A 26,572-nucleotide genomic window follows, 5' to 3' on the forward strand; every position below is an offset into this window, starting at 1 on the left:
CTGGTTTTCCACAGATTTCTAAGACTCTCTTGTACGAGATAGTGACAGCAAGATTGGGTTACCGTAAGTTCTGTGCACGATGGGTGCCCAAAATTCTTACCGACCACCACAAAACTCAAAGAATGGCCTCTGCATTAGACTTTCTGTCACGTTATGAGGACGAAGGAGAACCATTGTTAAACAGAATCGTGACCGGTGACGAAGCCTGGATTAAGTACGTGAACCCTGAGACAAAAGAACAATCAAAGATGTGGGCACATTCAAATTCGCCTACCAAACCAAGAAAAGCCTCGCAAGATTTTTCTGCCAGAAAACTGATGGCAACGGTGTTTTGGGATGCCAAAGGGGTGTTGTTGGTTGAATTCATGGAACATGGTATGACCATTAATCAAGACGTGTACTGTGAAACAATAAAAAAGTTACGACGGGCTATACAGAACAAACGCCGTGGTATGCTGACTTCCGGTATCGTTTTTTTGCACGATAACGCCTGTCCTCACTATGCTCGCAGAACAACGGCCCTTCTTGAGTCCTTCAAGTGGGACGTTATCAACCATCCACCTTACAGCCCAGACCTGGCGCCAAGTGATTATCACCTCTTCATGCATTTGAAGAAATGGCTCGGGTCACAGCGGTTTGATGACGACGAAGAGCTCAAAGATGCGGTGACAGGCTGGCTCCAGGCACAAGCGGGTGATTTTTATGCAGAAGGAATTTCAAAGCTTGTGAAGTGATACGATAAGTGCCTCAATCGCTATGGAGACTATGTAGAAAAATAGTGCAAAGATGTAGTTGTAAGATGTATATATTAAAATATTTTTATTTAACTTGGTGTATTTTTTTAAATCAACCGGAGGTTACTTTCTGAACATCCCTCGTAGAATCATTGCAAGATTCTGCTCTTTCAGTCACAGTCAAGACTTTAATAAAGATGGCAAATGTAATATTAATCAGAACACTGGGAGGTGATGTCATCTAAATAACAATTGATTTGTTCATTCTTAACATCGCATGACAAAATATGGCTACAGAAACACCACACAAACATTTTTATTTGACAAATGCTTTCAATAATGTGGAGTCTATGGTAACAAAGTGATCAGCTGGGAGTCAACACACCACACTAACCAGAACTAATCGCTTTGTCTTACTTCATAAATGTGAATCCATGGTATGGCCCAAAAACTACGCTACTATCAAACATCTATACTGTACTATCCCATAAAGAAAAATATGGTTCCAAAGAACAGGGAGCTGTGAAGCATATTTTGGAGCTCTACACCGTAGCAGTGAATACTTTAGCCTTCTGCAGGTGAGGGTGGGACAGCACGATGCGGTCACCGACTGAAGTCATGGGCAGCGACAATCTGTTATTAAAGGAGCACGCCCGGAAGTGTGAAGATACGTGGTCTCACTTTCAGCTGATTCGGAAAACAGGTATTTCCCTATGAGCCTCTGAAACCCAGGTGGATTTCAGTGTGCAGGTAAACCTATTTGCTGGTCTGCCAAACAGATTTGACTCAGTGACACGACTATGTGTGACGGAATATGTCGAACGTTTAGATGGCCAACTCAAAACAAATAAGTACACCCATGCATCACTCGTTGTGTGCGTGATGCAAGAAGCAGTATGTGTGACAGTTCAGATGGTGACTGACACAGCCTCTAAGTGGCACACTAGCAAAGGACACAAGTCTCACCGTTCGGTAAATACCTGTCGTTCTTTACTAGCAAGCGCCAGTACAATAGAGAGCACTTCTTTTTCTCTCGACTTTCCTCGCCAGCTCTTTAGGATATCACATTTACATGCTCAGACTACACCCACTTTACCCCAAGTCAGTCACGAGCTGGAGCTCGGCATTCGAAGCTGAGATACCACCCCATGCTCTGCATACACAGATTTGACAAACCAGAAGACTTTAAAAATTAATTAGGAAAAAAGATTCAGCTTTACAGCCTCTTTCCCACGCTTTTATGCCGTGTCTTTGCTAAAAGCACGATTTGGATGGAATCACAGCACTCCATAAAATGATCGTTAGTTCTCCTGTTGCACCCATTTTGAACTTTCCAAAGAATGGCCATAAACTCGCTAAAAGCTTCGTGCCTTCACAAATATATTTTGTAGCAGAGTCTGGACATCTGGGCGCCACTGTCCTGTCCCACTGAAATTCACAGAAACTTACAGGCGTCTCATTGGCTTCCTACCTAACAAAGGCCCATCCTCTGCTTGATTGCCTGTCATCAATGCTCTGCTCATAGCTGCAGCGACTCCTCGGCGCTAGTCAGCCTACCTGGATGCGGCCACCGATCGACCGGTGCCACCCAATGTGTCTGCACAATGAGACCGAAGCACTCGGCAGTCCGCAAATGTTTTCACCCAGGTTCCGTGGAAAAAGCGCTCTCCTCGACCCTCAGCTGCCGTACGCATTTACTGTGGTCAATTGTTGTTCAGTGAAAGAACATAACAAGAACAGTGTATTTAAGTGAAACCACATAGTAACTGTTGTAGTTTGTAGACTATTTATGAAATAGGGATGCCTTTCAAATTTACGACAGAGGAATACTCCGATATGGTGTTTATTTATGGAAAATGTGATGGTAATGCTATGGCTGCATTTAACGTATGAACCATTAGTGGAGTGTTTCGAATGTAACAGGAGACAGGTTCTCTACCTAGCGTTCATAATCAGTACGAGCGCTTGATACCTGAAGATCAGGAAATGATGGGTGCTGTTCAACATAGTCTGGGTATCAGTACACAACATATCTCCCAACGATTAGAGATTTCACAATCTAAGGTATGCCGTACACTGAAGTACAATAATATGTATCCTTAACATAAGCTAAAAGTGCATCATTTACACCCTGGAGATTTTGCCCTTTGCTTGGAGTTATACAAGTGGTTAAATACTAATCGGCAGTAACACAAATACATTTTATTTACTGATGAGGCACAGTTTACTTGAGATGGTATAAACAATTTACAGAACGAGTACATATGGTCTGAAGAAAACCCATATGTAACAGTGCAGCACAATTTCCAGCAGCGATTTAGCATAAATGTGTGGTGTGCTATAATAAACACACACTTTATTGGACCTTTCATTTTCCCAGGACGTACTTAAAATTCCTTCAAGAAGAAATGCCCCACTTGCTCAAAGATGTTCCACTTGCTACACCATGGGAAATGTATTTTCAACATGATGGCGTGTCTCCACATTTCACCAATGCCATTACTACACATTTAAATGAACATTTTCTGCAGAAATGGATTGGTCATGATGCTACATGCCTGTGGCCACCCAGATCATCTGATTTAACACGAATGAATTTTTGTGTATGGAGATGGATGAAAGACATAGTTCATGAGGACAAAGTCTATGCACGTGATGCATTACTTGCTCACATTATGAATGAATGCAATGGATGAAATTAAGAACAAACCTGAGAAATTGAAACAAGCAACACAATCTGTTCATACATGTGCAGCTAAATGCATTGAACTCGGTGGAGACATTTTTGAACATTTATTGTGAGTGTATCGTGAAATTGTATGTACATTGTACAACTTCCTTAACACTGAGCTTTGTTTATTTCCGGTTTAACATGAAATCACGTGTGCTATGGTATTAATAAAAGCAGATTATCTGACACATTCGTACAGTTTCTGGTAACATTATTACCATCATTTTTTCAAAATTAAATTCTCTAAAACTTCTGTTGAAAACTTAGTGCACTTGTCTGGATTTGAAAAAACAAATTGGGCCAAGTAGTTAATGAATTAAAAATTTTATGAAATTACTTCTTTGCTTCTCTGGATGTCCTGGAAAACTACTAAAGATACACGTCTTGGACATGTTTTGTTAGATTTACCAGATCAATAACAACAAAATAAATGGAAATCATGCTTTACTTTAAACTCGTATGGTTTTGTGATGGCTTCATATTAGCGAAGTTGCTAAATTTCAGGCAAAATCTTTTAGTAACCATAACTCCGTAACCAGACATTAGCAGACCTATGTTTATATGAACGTTTTTATTTAGTTTTACTTCTCGAATAACATATTAAAATATTTGCATATCTTCATGAATCACCCTGTAAATGACAGTCAGTGCCATAAGCATTCAGTCAACGCAAGCTAAATTTCCCATGCAGTTGATAAGATTTCAGGCAACATATTCAAATCATGTTCATTTGATATAGCTTATGTACTCTGCAAAATATTTGATGCATCACTTGACAAGGTGCCTTTCCGTATAGATGTAAATATGCCATTGGTAGACCACCTTCCAAGAATGGTAGTAGGATAGATATTAATAAGTATTAATGTTTTTCACTATAAATTTCCTCCTCGAAAGTTTCTCAAAATGGTGAGGTATTTAAGAATAGTCATGCATATTTGCGAGTATAAAATTCTGAGTTGATTAAAATTTATTTTCGAGAAAGGCCTCTCCTCTGAACATGTCATTTATCATTTAGCTGGCTGTTTACTAAAATATCCGAATAACAAGATTTCAACTACCAGGACTTTTCATCTTCCTGAGGCATTCGACTGTGAAAATCGCAAAATTATCTTGGAGAAACTTAAATCTTATGGCTTTTGAGGTACCGTAAGTGATTCTCTTCGTATTTAAAAAACAGGAATTAAGGATCATATTGGAAAGCTCATTCAGCTCTTGTGACGAATCTTCTTCCGAGTGGTGTTGTACAGAGTTCAATCCTGCGACCACTCCTGCATATAAATGATCTTCCATCTTGCACTGATACAGCAGAAAACAATTTCTGCTGTACCTTTATTGATCACACAAGCATTATAATCAAGCCTAATGAAGTTTCAACAACAGAAGGAGCATTAAACGAAGTATTAAAAAGTGTTATTGATTGTTTCTTGGTAAATGGCCCATTGCTTAACTTAAGAAAAAACATAGCTCATTGAATTATGTACATTGCTCTCTCGCCTCATAAAAACAGTGGTCCACTGTTTCAGCATCATGGATGTAGGTCTTGTCAGTGGTCCTCTCTGTATGGCAGTGCTGGAGTGTACTCACGTTTGGGTCATATTGTGACGTCTTCTGCACTGTAATGAGCATCAGATGTAGTCTCTTCTGCTGAAGTTTCACCACCATTGAGTGGGCCTTCAGTTTCCTTGAACAGGACACACTCATTGTCAATGTTTCCCTCAGGACTGCAGTATCGCTTCATACAGAGGATGGATGATGTTTCTGCATTTTTGTCTTCTTGATGGTCGTAATCCTTGACGTCATGTGTGACATCCCTCAAGTGATGAAGAATAAGATATGGCTGAAAGTAGGATTTTAGTAACTTTTCTGATAGTCCCACTTCTGCACGGATGTAAAAATTCGCACAGTCTACCAGGCTGTATCTCACTCACCAGCGATTGGCGTTATAGTGCTCATGGTTCTTCTCTTGGGCATCTAGGGACTATATGTGAGCCAGCTGTTTTCCTTCTCTGGGCTTGGTGATGCAATGTTTCAGGTAGTCATGTTAACTATCGTTGGGTTCAAATGGGAACATTGTATCCATTGTCATTTAAGCATTGTGACCATGGAGCAGAAAGAACTGTGTGAAGCCCGTAACATCTACCTTCACTATGTTATATTCAAATTTCACTATGGGGAGAATTATCCCTCAATCTCTCTGTTCAACATCAGCATACATTGAGAGCATATGTGCAAATGCCGTATTAAAGCAATCGGAGGGACCATTTGTCTGTTGGTGATAGGCAGATGTCATTCAAATGAAAACTTTCTTGTGATCAGAGGTCATCACACTGGTTGCTCTACGCTTCAGGTGTCTTCAAGGAACCTTGCAATTTCTGTAGCTTGAGCAGTTGGCACAACTTTGGTGATAGTATAGTGTGTGAGATAATCAGTGCAAACTAATATCCATTGATTCCCATTTGTCAACTTTGGGAACCTCTCCAAGAAGTAGATTCCAGTCCAATGGAAGGGCGCTGCAGGTCGAATTGACACATCAGTTACCCTTAGGTAATTGTGGCCCCTGCCTCCATTGGTGGCATTCCTTAAATTTGCTCACGTAGTGTGTAATGGATCGGCAGAGATCTGGCTGGTGACCTCCGTGTCTGATTTTGTTTGTAGTCTTTTTGAATCCTAGGTGACCAAATTGACCAGATATTGGAATGTTGTGGAACTACTTTAGGATAGCTTACTATGGATGAGCTGTGCTGAAGAGCAGCTATTTCTGCCTTTTTGTTTGTAAAACATTTTGTTCATTAATTGGAAACCTCCTGCTGTCAGTTCCTCCTCTTTCAAGTCCTCCATGGTTTTCAGCAATACTGGCTCTTCCGTCTGTTCAGCAGCAATGTCATTTAATGCAGCAATGATGTGATTTCATATGTGCTGCTCTGTTCTGCCAGAAGATTCCCTTAAATGCAGTTGGCATCTTAGTATTAGCTTCTGCTTTCATGTACTACTGTGACTTTGTACTCATGAAGCCTCGTGCCATCCTATGGATCCTTCAGTTTAGTCAGTCATCAAAGAGAATGGTAACCCATCACAACTGTGAATGGATTGGCAAGTAACTATGACTGGAACTTGTCGATAGCCCTAAAAAACAGCAAGGCATTCCTTCGCAATTGTAGAGTAGTTCATCTTGGATGTGGTGAGTAATCTGGAAGCATAAGCTGTCACCTTTTCAACATCTTCCTGAATTTTTGCTGGAATTGCAGCTATCCAATAACTGCTAGTATCATTGTGAATTTCTGTCTCAGGGTTGTTATTGTACAATGGTAGCACCAGAAATGATGATAGTGTCTCCTAAAGGACAAGGAAAGATCTTTCCTACATCTCATTCAAATTTTGTCTTTCCTTACAGTAGCTCTTGCAGTGGATGTCACTTAGTACAGAAGTCCTGTATGAATGTATTCAGAGAGAACTTGTCAGATCACAAATGTGCCAAGGAGTTAGAATATTCATGACTGCTCTTATTTTTTTAGGGTTGGTATGAACTCCATATTCTCTAAAATAGGTGCCCCAAGATTTTTATTTCTTGGACAACGAACAGGCAGTTGCCCGTTTTGGGCGAAGGCCTGTAGTCTGATCACAATTAAATGGATAGCAAAGACTTGAACTCGTAGAGGCCTTCAAGTATTATGAAGGCAGTCTTTTCCTGGTCAGCCTTGTCATCTTAGATTCACCAGTAGCCTGTCTGCATGCCCATAATTGAGAAATGCTTTGCTCTTTCAAGCACTCGAGGGTGTCATCAGTGTGAATAAATGGTTAGACATAATCTTTCGTGATTTTGTTCAATCTTCTCAAGGACCACAGGAGGAGGACCGAGGATACTCTGAAGCTTTAGTCATGTCATCTTGCAGCATGTTACCAGGTCATCCTGAATTATGCATCATTCAGCCAATGACAGCCTATACTAGAATTGCCTAATTGGTGGATGATCCCCAGCATTGTACCAATAGCTGTTTGGTCTATCTTTTTCCCATTTTGGATTCGAAAGCATCTGAAAATAGGCACAGAACAACTAACTCCCACCAGTATTGCTCCTCTGTCATGTCAGATCACATTGGCAGTTCAATAGTAGCTACTTCCACTGCATTGTGTGTAGTGGTAGTGGAGCATGGTTCTTTGTCAATGACACTGAGCTGCATATCCTACACTGGTTTAGCTGTCCCTTTGCACATACCATTAGGGATGAGTCATGGCTGCTCGTGACAGCCATCCAGTGTTCTCCGTGACCACCTGCATTGCTTATGATCATTGCTGGTACATAGATTTATTTTCAGTTGACAAAAGCTTCGCAGTTTAACTGAGCATGTAGATTGAATAGAACTTGCCTCATTAATGGTAGCAGACAATTGCCCAGAGCAGTCTCTGTTACATGTACTTTTTGGAATAGCTTCACCAACCTGGAGCTCTGATCCTTCACAGTCTGTGAATGCTTGTGATGCCTGCAAGATGCATCTGTGGATGACATGATGACTTACATTCTGTTAAAAAACAAATTGAAACGGTTGTTTTCCGCCATTAATAGTTATTCTTGCAACACATGTTCTTATTGACTGGATGTACTTATATTTCCCATTTGTGATCTTCCAATAATTGCTTTTGTCACATAACATAAGCTTCTTTAGCTAGTGACAATAAGCATCCAACATAACAGGAGAAGAAGGCACTGAGTCGACTAATGTCCAGACTCTTTGGCCAACAGTGATAACATCAATGAGATTTCCTGATACCTTAGTAAACAGCTGTCCATGGAGGAGTTTCGTCTGTGGTGGCATCACTTCAGTAGGTAATTTTCCTGATTTAGGTGGCTAGGTGACTAACTTGATACCTTTGTACAATAACAGGGAACACCTATGATGATCTGTTGGGGAAGAAACCCATCCAGCATATGGTGACAGACTTTGTCCATCAGATCAGCTATAATGGTCCTCAGTCGACTGATGTGAATTGCATAGTTGTGATGGTTGAATTCATGTGGCGCAATGGTCATTGAACCCTTTTCTTCTTTCTCTGCAGTAGCATGAAATGTGCAGGGGATCAACAGTGGAAACATACCAATATGTTGTCTTCTGTCCCCCAAAATGTCTCTTGTTTTGCGGTACATTAAACCTGGTGAAAGAGTTGGTTGTACTTGAATTGGTCTGGGTTGTTGTTTGGTGACTGCAGCTTAAGTCTGAGTTATATGAGAACGAAGTCTTTCACGACAGCACTGTTGTTTGAAACATCCTCAGACTTCTTGCTGCGTCAGTTCAGGGTAAAACCTCGATCTTTCGACAATTTCCAGTGGAGCAACTGATTGTCAAAGTTACTAATGTTGTGGCCTTGTATAGGTCAAAGACAGCTCCTGACTGGTCGCAGATAGTGCCAGCATTTGCACTGGGGCCCCACCACTCCCTCCATAGCGTAAACACAGAAAGGGCTATTTCTGACTCTTCTCTGCATCGAGAGCTCGCATTCATGTACTGTTAAGGTTATATCCACTGTCACAGTTGAAGGTTTTCTCACACATTTTTATTTCTACAACACCCTTAATTATAGAGTCCCAGTATGTGGAAGCCTAGGGCAAAACTTTCATACGGGTCACATATTTCAGATGATTAATTTTGGAATGGGTGTGGTCCTCATCAGAAAGATTTTCTGCTCTGTGTGTCAGTATGTTTAAAGCTGCTCTCTTCTATTCTAGACTGGATGGTGAAAACTGTGAGTGCCAAACCAATGTGTGTCGGCTTGGGGTACACTGAGTGTGCGAGGCATCCATCCGACTTCTGTTGTACCAGAACATCTAAAAACAGCAGCCTCCTCTCGTTCTCTGTTTCGACAGTGAACTGGATGTTTGGGTGCATGCTGTTCATATGTTCCTGGAAGTGATCAAGAGCTTCTACCCCATGAGGCCAGACCATAAACCTTTCATCAACATAACAGTAAACTAAATATGGATGAAGGGTAGCTGAATTTAATGCACGATTGTCAAAATGTTCCACAAAAAAAGTTGACTATTGTTGGAGACAATGGAGAACCTATAGTGATTCTGTCCATCGTTTCATAAAATTTACCACCGTACAAAATGCAGGTGGTCTTCATAACATGTCGGAACACCTTCATCATTTCAGGACGAAAATGCTCTGCCAACAGTTTTAGTACTTCCTCCACAGGATCCTTTGTAAATTGTAAGACCACATCCAGGCTGACTAAAATATCATTTGAGCCTGTAGGTATGAGAACCAATGGTGCTAACAGTGGCCTGAATGGAATACCTTCCTTGTGGACTTGAGGTATTACAAACAGCATGTGAGGTTAAGAGCTTATGCACTAAGATTTTTGGTGACATCCTCTGGTAAACCATAATTCTTCAGGAGCTCCACTGTTTTTCTGCTTCCATTCTGAAATTAATTGTGTGAAGTATGTGTTCTGAAAGAATGGCTGTGGGTCACATGATATCAAGTCAGTGTTGTCCAAGAAAACGAAACGTGAAAATGTTGAACATTCACGTGATGAGCCACTGACTGCATGCCTTCCCTGTTGTGGTGCTACATCCAGCAAAATAGGGATAGTCCTGGGAAGTCGAGGTATCAGACATATTTTCTGACCACCTAAGAATAAAAAGCACCCTGTTAAGGACTGTCTCAGCCTCATGATTTACATCATCCCATGTGAGTGCGAAAGCAGTTACATTGGTCAGTCCATCCACACTGTTTCCGACAGCTGTGCAAAACATCAATGGCATATTAAAAATCAAGAACTGGAGAAATCTGCAGTTGCTGAGCTCAGCCTCACAAATGAATATAACAGACTGTTTGAGGAAACAAAAGTTTTCTCCCAGGCTTCCACATTCCGAGGCCCTATAATTAAGGAGGCTGTAGAAATAGTGTGTGAGAAAATCTTCTGCTGTGATGGCAGATATAATCTTAGTGTTGCATGGAAGCAAGCTCTCAATGCAGAGAAGAGCCAGGGGTATTCATCACAATATTTACACTGTGGTGGGAGCGGTGGTGCCACCAGCACAGACGTTGACACAGTCTGTGACCGCATGATGTAACTATCAACCAACCAGACCCCATCTTTGGGCTATATAAGGCCACCACAGTAACAATTTTGACAGTCAGTTGCTCCTGATGTAGATGATGGTGGAAATTGTCAAAAGCTCAAGGTTTTACCCAGAATTGATGCAGCAAAAAGTCAGAGAATGTTTTATACTACATAAATCTGCGTTGGCTGAGCCCATTCTTCATGGCACACATGACTGGCAGCAGAGATACGGTGCTAAAAATTGATATGCCTCTTATTCAACATTGGTTCATAAACTGACTTACGGGGTCAACATTTCTGCCTCTGTCTGTTGTGTAATTGGTTCGACATTTCTGGCTGCCATAAACTACTATATCTCGTATTTTACTGCCCGAAATATGAGAGAGGCGAAGTCTTCGTCGTCCTCAGCTGCCACAGGGAGCACATTTGGGAGTCAGTCATGCTTCTTTTATCTGGCACTTCTCTCTTGTACTTCATTGATAAGCTGGCACCACTTGATGAATTCTTCTGTTGTGACATCCATTATCAGAAGAGGTTGGTACATGTCTTGTGCAACTCATTCCATCGAATGTTAGATTTTGTCAGTTTTTGTTATTTTGTGATTCACATTGTGGCATAGGGTCAGAACATTCTGTACATAAGACTTGTCATTTTCCCTTGGTGTTGGCGGCTGTTCTTCAGTTGTTCTTCTGCCTTGCTGCTGATCGTCACTGAATGTTTCCTTCAACATGGCCTGGAATTTGTCGCAGCTATTGGGCTTCTCTTCATTATTCTTGAACCACTGCTGGACTGTTCCATCTAAGTACATAGGAAACACTGATAGATGTCTGACATGCAGCTGACTAAGTGCTGTTTTGGAATCCATTGTTCTCCTGAATGTCATGTTGTAACTATAATCAAGTCTAAATCTAAAAGCAGGGTTGTCAGTGAAGTTCAACCTTTTGCGCATTTAGACTCCAACATACAGAAAGAACAGAACTGCCACCTAGATGGAGATCGCTGTTGTTTATACATGGAATATTCCAGAATATGCAAACATTAGAAGGATAAAAAATTTTGAGAACATTCCAGAAATTGTAAATACTGAATAACACATTTTTTTCTAATGTTGTAGTTTGAACTGGCAACCAACTGCACACAAGCCAGCGACACTACCCACTAGTTTGTCCAGCATGCAACACAGCTTGCAGCAGTATTCTCAATTGCTTGCATTTGCTCAGTCAAGTTGCTGATCTTGGTGATAAATACTGTAGAAAATTAGATTACTTGCATGCTTCCATTCATTGATGTCATGTGGAATAATTTTCTGAGACAGCTGCACACATCGACCCAAAGTATTCAGTGCATAGAAATATGATGTAAGGAAATATCTGGTGTCTTTCCTTGAACTTCATGTAGATGGCTGTTTAAAAAATTAATGTAATTGGATAGATGAAAAGTCTGCTCACCAAGATGTGGCAGGAGAAAACGCACATGTAAAAAAAAGGTTCCACTTATGCAAGCTTTCAGAACCAGTGGCTCCTCCTCCTGTTAGGTGGAATGACAATGTGGTTTGAAAAACCATGTCACTCATTGCGCGGGCCCTCCTGCCGGAGATTCGAGTCCTCCTCCGCGCACGTGCGAGGGTTTGTAGGTGTGGTTTGCTCTTAGCATACATTAGTTAAGTAGTGTGTAAGCCTAAGGACCGATGACTTCAGCAGTTTGGTCCCTTAGGAATTCACACACATTTGAACATTCTCCTCCTTCCGGCAGAAGGATTGAAGGGGAAGGAAGTGGGATGATGGAAAAGGACAGGAGAGGTTTATGAAGCGGCATAGAGTTTGGAAAAGTCACACAGAACCCCGGGTTGGAGGAGACTATGAAGAGTAATTGTTGGGGGACTACACCAGACAAGATTGGAAAACCTGAGAGTTTAAAGATGGAAGACAGGATAATACACTAGATGCAGAGTACTGTTAAAACAGCATGCTCTAATGAGAATGAAAAGCTAAGTGCATTTGTATGTTGCAGAGGTGGGAGGGGGACAGCAAAAAATAGACAGGTCAGAAAATGAAAGATGCAGAAAACTAAAATGGAGTGAAGAAAGGAGTAGTTACTGTGAAGAAATGGTGAGACAGAAGAAAGTAACATAAAGTAAGGCCAGGTGGATGGCCAGAACCAAGTACATGTCGTAGCACTTGTTCCCACCTGCCAGATGGCACGTGTGGTGAAACAGGCACCGAGGTCTTGACTGTCATGTCGTAGAGCATGCTGTGCAACAGGATATTGTATGCTCCCAGATACACTCTCTGCTTCTTCCCATTTCTCCTAGCTGATAACTTGGTGGTAGTCTTGCAGATGTAAAAGGCCAAACATTGTTTACATAACAGGTGGTCTGGTACCGCGCGCCGCGGAATTTGAATCCCCGCCAGACAGACCCATAGAGGTCACTGCACCATCGCGCCCTAAGCTGTGGCGGCGCGCGGCTCCTGGCCCGCATTTAGAGTGAGGGCGCCACAGTGGAACATGTGGTTGCAGCGGCCAATAGCGGCGTCCCCGATAGAGTACTTTAAGCGCATGCCTGTGACTCAGCCTGCCAATCTAACCTTGTGTACGTCTCAGGACATATCGCCTCGCAACAGACAGCGTATTTACTTTCATGTTTTCTTTACGAGTGGGCGTGGTTGTCTTGTTTGGTTTTCTTGACTTTGTTGTTCCATTCTTGTTGTTGTCGTAAGGTCCTTCGTTGGTCGTGTCCATCCTCTCCCGTTGTGTTGTTGTTCACGGGCCGCTCGTCGGGTCCCGCCGTGTTTTCGTCACTTCAACCCTGTGGCTGTTTCGGTCACCATTACAACATTTTGGTGACGAGGTAAATGGTGGTCGTTGTTGGTATGGAGGCGAAGTTGGTCTGTCTGCTGGAGCAACAGCAGCAGCTCGTGCAGCAGCTCCAGTTAGACATTTTACAAAAGTCGCTGCAGTTCCTAACAGACAAAGTCGATGCCCTTGACACATTACCACAACAGCTCCCGAGTCTTCGGGTGTCCGATGCTTTCCCACGTCTGCCGTCGTTTCCACCCTTTACTGACGCTAACGTGGGCTGGGAAACCTACTTACATCGCCTGAAACAACATTTCACGGCTTTGCAAGTCACAGACTACTCCTTGCAGCGGTCGTTGTTTTTGTCTTAGGCCTCCCCGGACACGTTCTTTCTTCTCCGCAGGTTGGCACTGTTGTCCGATCCTGTGGCTCTCTCTTTCCAGGAGGTCTGCCTTTTGCTGACAAATTATTATTCCCAACGCTACCATGTGGTCGCCTCTCTGCTGGAGTTCCACCAGTAACGTACACAGCCTGGTCAGTCGTATCATTCTTCGGTCACGGACTTGCAGGGTCTCAGCCGTCGATGCAATTTTACATGCACCAATCCCTTTACAGACTGAATTATCCATTCAGTATCCTAATGTACTTTTCCCATCTCTTCATCTTCTGCTTGTGACATCGACATGTAAATCTGAACAATAGTCTTCGGTGCTGGTTTGCTGTCAATTCCGATAACAACAACCCTTTCACTGAACTGTTCACAGTAACTCATTCTCTGCTCTATTGCCCTCTTCAGCAATGAATCCTACTCCCGTTAATACCTTTTTCTGCTAATGTTGGTATTTCCTTACACTCGCCTGACCAGAAATCCTTGTCTTCTTTCCATTTCGCTTCACTGACCCCCATTACATCTAGAGCGAGCCTTAGCATTTCCTTTTTCAATTTTTCTGGCTTTCCTACCAATTCAAACTTTCGACATTCCACACCCTGACTTGTAGAACGTTATCCTTTTATTGGTTGTCCAATCTTTTTCTCATAGTCATCTCCCTCTTGGCAGTCCCTTCCCATGGATACAGTTGGGGAGTAATCTGGAATCTTTTGTCAGTGGGTAGATCATCATGACACTTTTTCAGTTACAGTCCATGTACACTGTGGATACACAATATGCATCTGTAATGTAGTGGTTTTCATTGTCTTCTGCATCCTCATGCTGTTGATCATTGCAGATTCCTGCCCCAAGGGCAAGAGAATGCCCTGAACATCTGTCCTCTCCTTTGCCCTCTGACAAGACTGTTGGCAGAACAAGGGTGACTTTTTATTCCAGAAGTCTTTGCCCACCAATGCTGATGATTTTTATCCAGAATTTACACAATGACTAGTTTTGAACACAGTACCAGTACATTTTGATTACCTGTCAAAGATGCTACTCCTTAACAATGGGTTGCAAGCTGATATACTGTTCAGTTATTTCATGTGCCAGCCATTAGTTTGTTTTCTCTCTCTCTCTCTCTCTCTCTCTCTCTCACACACACACACACACACACACACACACACACACACAAACGTTCCATGGCAAACAGATGAAGTAGAGAATTGCAATTCCTTCATTATGTTGCAGGTCTGGAAAAGGAACAAAATATTATCCAGCCAGAAGAAAGGGTGCAGGTGGAAAGTTACATTCAAAAAGTTAAAGGCATTAGAGATGTCCTCACAAGGGATCACATGAAAGTGGCCTTTTTCGGAAGGTTGGTGGTGATAGAGATATTATAATTAATTTTATTGTTTTCCCAGTGAATACTTTTTATTTCCCATGATAATGATATTAGTTGATCAAGTTTTGTTTTCATATTTGTCATCTATACATAAAAATCAAATAGAATTATAGTGGGAACAGGCAAGTAATAAAGCTCATCATATTTCAAAGTTTTCTTTATCATCATAAATTTAAATACACAATTTATGGGTATTTCAATTGATAAGTATTTAAATGGCACAACCTTTTGACATTTTGGGTATTGTCAGGTGCTTTGAGCAAGGCACTGTTACAGGATTCCTGATAAGCTTTTCTTCAGCAGATCTGTTTGGGAAATCTATACTATAAAGGCAGATATATTGTCTCATTAAATCATTAAAAAATGCAATTTGTGACACTGAATTGCATAATCCTTTTCTCCCTGTTTTATATTTTGTTGCCGGTCGGGATGGCCGAGCAGATCTAGGCACTACAATCTGGAACCACGCGACCGCTATGGTTGCAGGTTCAAATCCTGCCTCGGGCATGGATGTGTGTGATGTCCTTAGGTTAGTTAGGTTTAAGTAGTTCTAAGTTCTAGGGGACTGATGACCTTAGAAGTTAAGTCCCATAGTGCTCAGAGCCATTTGAACCATATATTTTGTTGAACTATTTTATAAGAACACACTAATGGTGAAGTTTTTCAGGACAAGTAATGGGAAGAGCACGGTGATAAATGCCATGTTAAGAGACAAGATCCTACCTAGTGGCATTGGTCATACAACCAACTGTTTTCTACAAGTTGAAGGATCAGAGAATGGAGAAGCGTACCTTGTGACTGAAGACTCAAAAGAGAAGCAGAATGTAAAGGTATGAACATTTGTAACACTTAGAGGAATGCAGTTCATGATGGGTTGTTCTTGAGAGAAACAGTTATTCATTTGAAATCATTCAGTTTAGGAATTTTTTTGTTAAATGTAAAAAGGACTTAAATATATTGACAGAGGCTAAATATGGTGGTAGTGTGGGAGGTGTTGTCAAAGAGTTATGTCCTTATTCATCTACGGTGATAGACAGTTGGTGTTGATTGGCTCAGAATCAAGTAATGATGGGAGAGTGCGGTGCACACCCATTACAGGTATTCAGGAATTAATATTGAGTAAAACCATTTTGGACAACCAAATGATGTGTAGACTGAAGTGAATAATTAATTTGAACAAAATCCTGAGAGAAATGTCATGAATACTCGCTACTTTTTAATATTAATTTATTTGATGGAATGATTGAAAATGGTCTTACACAGATTGAACTTTATTGGGCAGGAATCTCTCTCTCTCTCTCTCTCTCTCTCTCTCTCTCTCTCTCTCTCTCTCTCACACACACACACACACACATTTTTGTATGAAACTAACATCATCATCTTCGTAAATGAAACGATAAGTTATTTATTTATGATTTGAAAAATAATGTTCTATTTAATTTCAAGTTACAACACTACCATCATGAAAGATGTCAAATCAGAGAAAATAGCCTCGATATTGTGAAGGCCTATGAGAAAACAGTAAAGAATTCAGATTACAGACATATAGCTAAAAATAAAATAAATACAAGTAGTTCACAACCATCCAAAAACTAATGTAATACGTGCATTTTTTGGTAATGGAACAGGTTATCTGTAAGTAGCAGGCTAGTTATCTCTCAGATTTTTTGGTTCAATTCATTAATGGTGTGCTTTCAAGGGCCCTTCCAAATTTTTGACCATGATATTTTGATTGCTGACCAAGTCATCATTTTCAGGTGCTGAGATATGTGTTTTAATGTGTACACTCTGCCTGGATTCCAACTAGGCATTGAGTGTGCTCAGCACAACTCACAGCTCCTGAAGAAGACAAACGACTGGGTCTGTCATTGAAATATTGTGCAGGAAATAGGAATAAACAACTCAGCTGAATGCTCAAAAGCTCACCCTTAATCATCATGATAGTTGCTTTCTTTATTTCCTCCTAGAGCACTAGAACCAAAATTACACTTTTGCACTTTTCCTTATGGTGTTCATTGTGTATGTGTTGCCTTATGTATACAGTTCTCATAAATGTAGCATTCTTTTATTGATAGCCAAGCACATTGCATTGAGTCTTGGCAGTAGGAGAGTAAGGCTGTTGACATAGCATTCTGTTTAGAAATGGAAATGAAATGGAGCAGCTGTCAGCATAGGCTGTAAGTCGTATTGCTTATTGTGAAATTTATTCTCCTGATTTTGTTTTCAGTCTGTTGGACAGTTGGCACATGCTCTCTGCAAAGAACGTTTGGGTGAAAGTACACTTGTCAGAATATTCTGGCCAAAAGATAAATGCCTTCTGCTGAGAGACGATGTAGTTTTTGTGGACTCACCAGGTATTGATGTGTCACCAAATCTTGATGAGTGGATCGACCGTCACTGCCTTGATGCAGATGTCTTTGTTCTTGTTGCGAACGCTGAATCTACTCTTATGGTTACGGTATGTATGCTGATATATTTCTTTCAGTAACATAAGTATGTGTAGGAATGGGCTATAAAAAGGCTGTCTGCTCAGCTATACCATCTAACTTTGTTTCATTTTTGGCCCTGTATTTTTGTTGATACACTAAATGTTACTATATATGAAACTGAGTAATATCTGTATGGATATTCGGCCATATTATTATGAAACTGAGAGAACTGAAACTGAAGAGGACCAATGAAAAGACTGTTTAAACATTGGTATTACATTACTTTTTAGTGCTAAAGGAAACCTGTTTACTGAATGACAAAATTTTGCTCTGGCAAAGAACCTTCCTGTTTCCATTCCATACTCTGTATTTTCTTTTTTTTTATATTAGTTGCTGATCATGCATTTAAGAAAAGTCCCTATTTATGTTTGTAAAGGTGTAGCAACAGGTATGATTTTTTTTCATTTTGTCAGTTATGTGTAGGTAGCTGAACTGGGAGAACATTGCCAGCAAAGGACAGAGATCTGAATTCAGGTCCTAAGCTCATTCCTCCTCTCTCCCCTCCCACCCCTCCCCTGGCCCTCCCCTCCCACCCGTTCCCCTTCCCCTGCCCTGCCCTGCCCTGCCCTCCCCTCCCCTCCCCTCCCATTCCATCCCTCTGTCTCACTTTATTGTCAACCACTGAAGAGCCTGAGCTTATCACAATTCCAGCATTAATTTTAATAGCTGGATGCCCTTCATAGTGCCACAGTGCTACCTCAGTGGAAACACAGGACGGTTGCTTATGTCAACTATTTGTAAATTTTAAAGTTGCATATTTTTGTGTGTTAACTGTTTATCATGTTTTGAGGAAGAGTTGCATTATTCCGTTTGAACAGGCCATCCTAGTCTCATTCTTGGAATTCTTATAATCTTATGTACAGGCAGAAAAAGGTTATTTGGTATTCTTCCTTCCATAGTGCTGAGCTATGGGTGGTTTAATTGACACAGTACCCAAGCTATGCAAAGTAAAAATTCTAAGTGTGCTCAGTTGAAATTCTTTGGTACTTTGTACTCTAAATCTATAGAGGAGCAAGTAGCATAATTTGCCTTGTACGCTGTATACGAGGAAGCTCCAGAGCATGGACATAAAGGAGGATTCAGATATGTTCCAAAGACCTTGTACTTAAGCAGGGGCGGTGGCAAGGGGGAGGGCTATGAGGCCTAACCCCCGCCCCCAATGGAGTATCATGTTACACTGGATAAAATGACTTCAGAACTTCAACAGATTCAATCTTTTCTTTTATAATTATGTAGCAATATAGTTTGCACTGTATTTCAAACACATTTAACAAAAGAATAAGTGTGGTAAATAGCTTACTATCTAAACCAATAAACATCATTTAACTTAAAACGGCTGTCTTGTTACTGATTAATATACATTGGATGTATATTAATGTACCACTTACAATAATCAAGAAAGCTAAATATGCTCTTGAAAGTATCCATAAAGAAAGAGATTTGGACATTAAAAATACCATTGACATTTCATAAAAGGAAACAGAGATGAATGAGCATGATAAATTGGGCAGAAGACAGAAATATCCAGTGAAGTTTGTTACAGAATTTTTTTATATATTCATGTCATTTTCTGTATCCAGAGAATTAACGAAAACTTATTTGTTGTAAATTGACCTCTTCATGGTTTATGTAATTTATAAAATCTTCCATCTTAAAAAAAATTTTTTTTTTCTTTACCCTGAGCTCCAAAGCAGTTACCAAAAACAACTGTAAGTAACACCAATATTTACCAGTTTATCAGTGGAGGACCCCAACTCTCCCTTTGTCAAGCGATATTCCATTACCCCCACCCCCCGCCGACCAACTTTTAGAATCGCCTCTGTACTTAATTGTGAATTTCTGATATAAAACATGGGAATAGGCTTTGTATCTGATAGTTGAGAATGGCATTTCACCTTGCAGATTCAACAAAATCACTGTGGAACCTTTATCATATAGAAGAATTATGATGCCCCAAGTAGTTGTCAATCAACAAATAACGTTATCAGTCGTGATGTCATTGTATAACTGTCTCACAAAACAGTACTGAGAAAGATAACACGCCAGTTGTCAGATGTGCAACATTATTTGTATGAGATAATTCCCCGATTTTGGCAAGGTTATTTGACAGCAATGGGGTGAAACGTGTACTCAGGATGCTCAACAAACTGGAACAGAGGTTGAAGCATAAGATTGACAAGGGCAGAACTGGATGGGGAAAGTGGGAGTTTATGAAAATAAAATATTAGGATTGTGAAATACAGCATCTGAGGAAACAGGAAGAAACATTAAAGTAAGATGTAAAGACCATAACAATGGAGAGAATGGCTCATTCTTCATGGCAAAGCATTTCAAGAGTGAGCATCATTTGTTGGGTAATATCACATACGGCATGGGGGTATTGCCGTATTGCCCTTTGAAGGTAAAGGGTCATTTTGAGAAAAATGGAGATTTTTTGCACTTTAAGAAAGGAATGTATCAGTGTGTTGAATGAAAAGACAGAAGTTTCCAAGGGCAATTTCTGGTGCCACTGTAGCAATGTCCTCTGTGGTAAGCTGCCACCAACTTGTTCAAAGTAGACTGAATTTTCTGTTCTGAACAGATGCATATGTTGCAACATAGGTTTAGTATTGGTTTTTAGAATTTACTAGGACTTGGCATAAAATGTACATCAATTTTATGAAGGACAGTGGCATCATTGGACACGGTCACATATGCGTTGCAGGGTACTACTATTTCTGGTAGGTGAAAGCAGCTGCCTTTAGTTTACAACTGCCCTTTGAGACTATAACACACCAACATGTTCCAGAAGAGTTTTATGTTTGACAATACATGTTTGATGCTGGAGTTTTTATTTTTGACAGTGCTTAATGGTATAGAGGTTTGAAGGTATGTTTCATCATATTTTTATGTGGGTGTAAGTACATGTAGTATTGCGAGCTATTGACTTTGTTTTCTTGTTTTATAGCACTTGATAATGGGATAATATAGTCCCTAAACAGGTTGTGATAAAAATGTTAAATATTTGACAGTTGGTGCGTATATTTGTCAGTACCATAAAAAGTATCCCATGGTTCATCACTACTCAAATGGTTAATATTCAGCCCATGATGATTTCTCCCACTGTTGAGAAATATGTTATAAAAGCAGATGTCCTGCCATCAAGACTGCGCTGTTAAACAAAAACTGACAGATGAGGCACCCTGTTAAGACTTAGGTTAGTGCTACAGATTTCTTGACCTATGAGATTGCCAAACATACAGTCACTATCCTATAGCCATTTGTAGAAAAGCACACTCTCATATTAAAGATCGTCCTCACTTGAAAAATTAAAATCCCTCGGGTTGAGTCCAAGATGTACTATGGCTGGTCTTGATATTGTATCACTATTTATAATAGTTCCTCTGTGTGAGGTGATGCCACAGTTGGAATGTATTTATGCAAATGATTTTGCAAATCTCTTTAAGTACCAACTCACATTAACTTACTTTTACTGGGACAACATATGCTATGTGCAAACTGGTGGTGTGGTTATGGGGAACTCACTCAGTACAGTTTCCATGAATTTCCATTTGGGGGGGGGGGGGGGGGGGGGGGAACTGCAGAAGCAGTCCTTTCAATGGCCAAGAACAAAATCCAATTTGTTTTGGTGTGTTGATGACACTTTTGTTATATGACCATGCAGAAAAAATGAACCCCAACATTTCCTGGATGTTATTAATTCTAATGCAAGGTCTGTTCAGAAAATTCCGGAACTTCGTCCACAAAATTTTTTTGCACTTACCTTTTACAAAATAGGGGTAATGCAGGAGTATGTTTAATAATGAATAATAAAAAAAAATAGGAATACGACAAACAGCGTAGTGAACGCATTATTGTGGCCAAGATAGATACGAAACCCACGCCTACCACAGTAGTACAAGTTTATATGCCGACTAGCTCCACAGATGACAAAGAGATTGATGAAATGTATGAGGAGGTAAAAGAAATTATTCAAATAGTGAAGGGAGATGAAAATTTAATAGTCATGGATGACTGGAATTAAATAGTAGGAAAAGGAAGAGAAGGAAATGTAGTAGGTGAATATGGAATGGGGGGTAAGGAATGAAAGAGGAAGCTGCGTGGTAGAATTTTGCACAGAGCATAACTTAATCATAGCTAACACTTGGTTCAAGAATCATAAAAGAAGGTTGTATACATGGAAGAAGCCTGGAGATACTGACAGGTTTCAGATAGATTATATAATGGTAAGACAGAGATTTAGGAACCAGGTTTTAAATTGTAAGACATTTCCAGGGGCAGATGTGGACTCTGACCACAATCTATTGGTTATGACATGTAGATTAAAACTGAAGAAACTGCAAAAAGGTGGGAATTTAAGGAGATGGGACCTGGATAAACTGAAACAACCAGAGGTTGTAGAGAGTTTCAGGGAGAGCATTAGGGAACGATTGACAAGAATGGGGGAAAGAAAGACAGTAGAAGAAGAATGGGTAGCTTTGAGAGATGAAGTAGTGAAGGCAGCAGAGGATCTAGTAGGTAAAAAGATGAGGGCTAGTAGAAATCCTTGGGTAACAGAAGAGACACTGAATTTAATTGCTGAAAGAAGAAAGTACAAAAATGCAGTAAATGAAGCAGGCAAAAAGGAACACAAACATCTCAAAAATGAGATCGACAGGAAGTGCAAAATGGCTAAGCAGGGATGGCTTGAGGACAAATATAAGGATGTAGAGGCGTATATCACTAGGGGTACTGCCTACAGGAAAATTAAAGAGACCTTTGGGGAAAAGAGAACCACTTGCATGAATATAAAGATCTCAGATGGAAACCCAGTTCTAAGCAAAGAATCGAAAACAGAAAGATGGAAGGAGTATATAGAGGGTCTATACAAGGCGATGTTCTTGAGGACAATATTATGGAAATGGAAGAGGATGTAAATGAAGATGAAATGGGAGATATGATACAGTGTGAAGAGTTTGACAGAGCACTGAAAGACCTAAGCTGAAACAAGGCTCCGGGAGTAGACAACATTCCATTAGAACTACTGATAGCCTTGGGAGAGCCAGTCCTGACAAAACTCTACCATCTGGTGATCTGGTGAGCAAGATGTACGAGACAGGCGAAATACCCTCAGGCTTCAAGAAGAATATAATAATTTCAACCCCAAAGAAAGCAGGTGTTGACATGTGAAAATTACCGAACTATCACTTTAATAAGCCACGGCTGCAAAATACTAACATGAATTCTTTACAGACGAATGGAAAAACTGGTAGAAGCTGACCTTGGGGAAGATCAGTTTGGATTCTGTAGAAATGTTTGAACACATGAGGCAATACTGACACTTTGACTTATCATAGAAGATAGATTAAGGAAAGGCAAACCTACATTTCTAGCATTTGTAGACTTAGAGAAAGCTTTTGACAACATTGATTGGAATACTCTCTTTCAAATTCTGAAGGTGACAGGGTTAAAATACAATTTGTACAGAAACAGATGGCAGTTATGAGAGTCGAGGGACATGAAAGGGAAGCACTGGTTGGGAAGGGAGTGAGACAGGGTTGTAGCCTCTCTGCGATGTTATTCAATCTGTATATTGAGCAAGCAGTGAATGAAACAAAAGAAAAATTTGGAGTAAGTATTAAAATCCGTGGAGAAGAAATAAAAACCTTGAGGTTCGCCGATGACATTGTAATTCTGTCAGATACAGCAAAGGTCTTGGAAGAGCAGTTGAACGGAATGGACAGTGTCTTGAAAGGAGCATATAAGATGTTGATCAACAAAAGCAAAACGAGGATAATGGCATGTAGTCAAATTAAATCGGGTGATGCTGAGAGTAATCGATTAGAAAATGAGACGCTTAAAGTAGTAAATGAATTTTGCTATTTGGGGAGCAAAATAACTAATGATGGTCGAAGTAGAGATGATATAAAATGTAGACTGGCAATGGCAAGGAAAGCGTTTCTGAAGAAAAGAAATTTGTTTACATAGAGCATAGGTTTAAGTGTCAGGAAGTCTTTTCTGAAAGTATTTGTTTGGAGTGTAGCCATGTGTGGAAGTGAAACGTGGACGATAAATAGTTCAGACAAAAAGAGAATAGAAGCTTTCGAAGTGTGGTGCTACAGAAGGATGCTGAAGATTAGATGGGTAGATCACATAACTAATGAGGAGGTACTGAATAGAATTGGGGAGAAGAGGAGTTTGTGGCACAACTTGACTAGAAGAAGGGATCGGTTGGTAGGAAATATTCTGAGGCATCAAGATATCACCAATTTAGTATTGGAGGGCAGTGCGGAGGGTAAAAATCGTAGAGAGAGACCAAGAGATGAATACACTAAACAGATTCAGAAGGATGTAGGGTGCAGTAGGTACTGGCAGGTGAAGCAGCTTGCACAGGATAGGGTAGCATGGAGAGCTGCATCAAACCAGTCTCTGGACTGAAGACCACAACTAAAACATACCTTTTACTTACTGTACATGGTCTCCTTCAAAATACTCTCCTCCACAATGCCATTTCCACTTTCAGAAGTATTCAGGGGCCAGGTCTAGAGACTACGGAGTATGAGGAAACACAGTGATTTCAGTTTTTGTGCAATAGTCAAAGGACTTTATGATCTTGACTTACGAGCAGTGGTATGCCAAGATTTCATGACATGAGCCAACTGAAATGTTACATTCTTGTGCACTCTCTGTCAGTCAATCTTTGATTGGTATGCACAATTTTGTTGGTGTTCCCCACATGAGCGTCGTCGGTGGATGTCGAAGGGCGTCCTGAATGGGGATCATCTTTAGCTTCCATCCATACATTTTTAAACTGTGTGAACCATTTGTAACACTGAGTATGGCTTAAGCGCTCATCACCGTAGGCTTCGTGAATAATTTGGTGTGACTCTGTAAAAGTTTTCTTAAGTTTCACGCAAAATTTGATGCAGACATCTTGCTCCACTAACTCTGCCATCTCGAAATTCGCAAACTGTGTGACACAACGTTCTACTCAATACAGCACTGAACAATAACTGAGTTATAACAATGAAACTTCCAGCAGTTAAACATTAAACACAGGTGTGTGCAGGGATGCCAACAGTGTTTTGCCCCAATGCACCATTGACGCGAAATGACAAATGTTTTGAAATTTTTTGAACAGTCCTGATATGAAGTTCACAATGGAAAAAAAGAGAAAGGAAGTCAAATTTCAGTTTTGGATGTACATGGAATTAGAAAAACTGGTGGGATTTCAGGGTACAAAGTCTACAGAAGGCTCATACCTTCACAAAATTTGTAATTGGCATCCCAAACAGAGAAGTGGAGGAATAGACTGTGATGGACCTGGCTGAAAGAGTCTATCATCTGCAGTAGTGGGAGGAAAAGTTCAGTTATTTGAGAATTACTTAAGCAAAAATGGCTACTGTGATGGACAAGCAGGGCATTAGACTCTTAAAAGACCTGGAGCTTCTGGTGAAAAAGCAACAACCGAAAGGTAATATGTTCCTCCCTTTTTTGCAGATGGGCACAGACCACTTTGGCAAAGTTCTTAGGAGGTACAGTGTTGACACTATGTGTAAACCAACAAGAAATGTATATGAATACTTTAATACTGTGGAGCGCCTAAGGCCACTACTTCCCACAGTATTCAGTTTATTCACCATTGACCACTTACAGCGGAATAGGTCTGAACATTAAATATACAATTAACAATAACTTTACTGTAAAGTTTTTACAATTTAATTCCTTTTCTTTTAGGAATATTCTTATATACTAATGTCAATGCTTATTTCAAAATATTCTGTTATCTTATAAAATGGGTGTTTGAGAAGCCAGTCATAAACCTTACGTTTGAAAATATTATTGGTCAGTGACCGAGCAGATGCTGGAAGTTTATTGAAGAGTTTTAAACTCATTATTTTGTGTGAGTCTGCAGTCTTTGTGAGTCTGTGTATTGGTATGTCAAAGTCCAGTTTGCCTCTGGTGGTGTGTGTATGTATGTTCTCTCTGGTCTCGAACTCATTTAAGTTGCTTTCGACATAAAGCAGTGCTGTGTAGATGTATAGATTCACCACAGTTAATATCATGTGCTTGATAAAGAGAGGATGGCAGTGTTCCTTGGGCTTAGCTTTGCTTATTATTCTGATTACTTTTTTTTGAATTTTCAGAATTTCACTGACAAAGCAAGAATGTCCTCATAACAATATGCCGTAGGAAATGTGTGACTGAAAGAGGCCAAAATATACCACCTTTAGATACTCATCAGTGACTACATCTGTCAGTCTCCAGATGAAATAACACACTCTTGCTATTCTCTTGCAGATATGGCTAATGTGTTCCTCCCAGTTTAATTTTGAGTCAATGTGGAATCCTAACAATTTTATTGATTTGCTTTCAACAGCTGTAGTTAAACCCAGAATTAGTTCTTGTGTTTTATCAGGATTACACAGGAGTTCATTAGAAGAAAACCAATCCATTACTAGTTCTAGTTTTTCCTGTGTTGCCTGATGCAGTTCTGTTGTGTCATGGTGTGTATTGAGCAACGTTGTATCATCAGCATAACACACAACTGAATTTGCTCCTACATGGTAAGGTAAGTCATTAATTGCAATGATAAACAGAAAAGGACCTAGGACCGAGCCATGAGGCACTCCAGTCCGAACTTCCTTCAGTGAGGAGCATCTATTTTTAATTGATACATACTGTCTCCTGTTACTTAAGTATGATTCGATTACGTCCAAAGATGGTTTGTGTATGCCATAAAATTCCAGTTTTGCAAGTAGGGTGTTAGATGGTATGCAGTCGAAGGCTTTGCTAAGATCGCACAGTACGACTGATACTAGATCCTTATTTTTGAATGCAGTTAACACCTGGTTAACAACTTCAGTGACAGCAGTAGTGGTGTTTTTATCATGCTGATATGCAAACTGTCTGTTGGAAGGAGATCATGCTTATCAAAATAGTTATTTAGTTGACTGTACATTACATATCAAAAACTTTAGAGAAAATTGGGACAATAGAAACTGATCG

General features: G+C 40.2%; 1 protein-coding gene across 4 annotated transcripts in view; it reads left to right on the forward strand.

The window, feature by feature from the left end:
• The window catches only part of LOC126252754 (transmembrane GTPase Marf), a 216,878-nt gene that overhangs the window by 94,298 nt on the left and 96,008 nt on the right, over positions 1-26,572 (forward strand). For all 4 annotated transcript variants that reach the window (XM_049953663.1, XM_049953662.1, XM_049953664.1 and 1 more), the window contains 3 exons: positions 14,942-15,068; positions 15,763-15,925; positions 17,323-17,553. In XM_049953663.1, coding sequence (XP_049809620.1) covers positions 14,942-15,068; positions 15,763-15,925; positions 17,323-17,553 — 521 coding nt within the window. The remainder of the gene's footprint in view (positions 1-14,941; positions 15,069-15,762; positions 15,926-17,322; positions 17,554-26,572) is intronic.

The sequence above is a fragment of the Schistocerca nitens genome, chromosome 4, assembly GCF_023898315.1.
Source record: "Schistocerca nitens isolate TAMUIC-IGC-003100 chromosome 4, iqSchNite1.1, whole genome shotgun sequence".
NCBI classification, from domain to species: Eukaryota; Metazoa; Arthropoda; class Insecta; order Orthoptera; family Acrididae; genus Schistocerca; species Schistocerca nitens.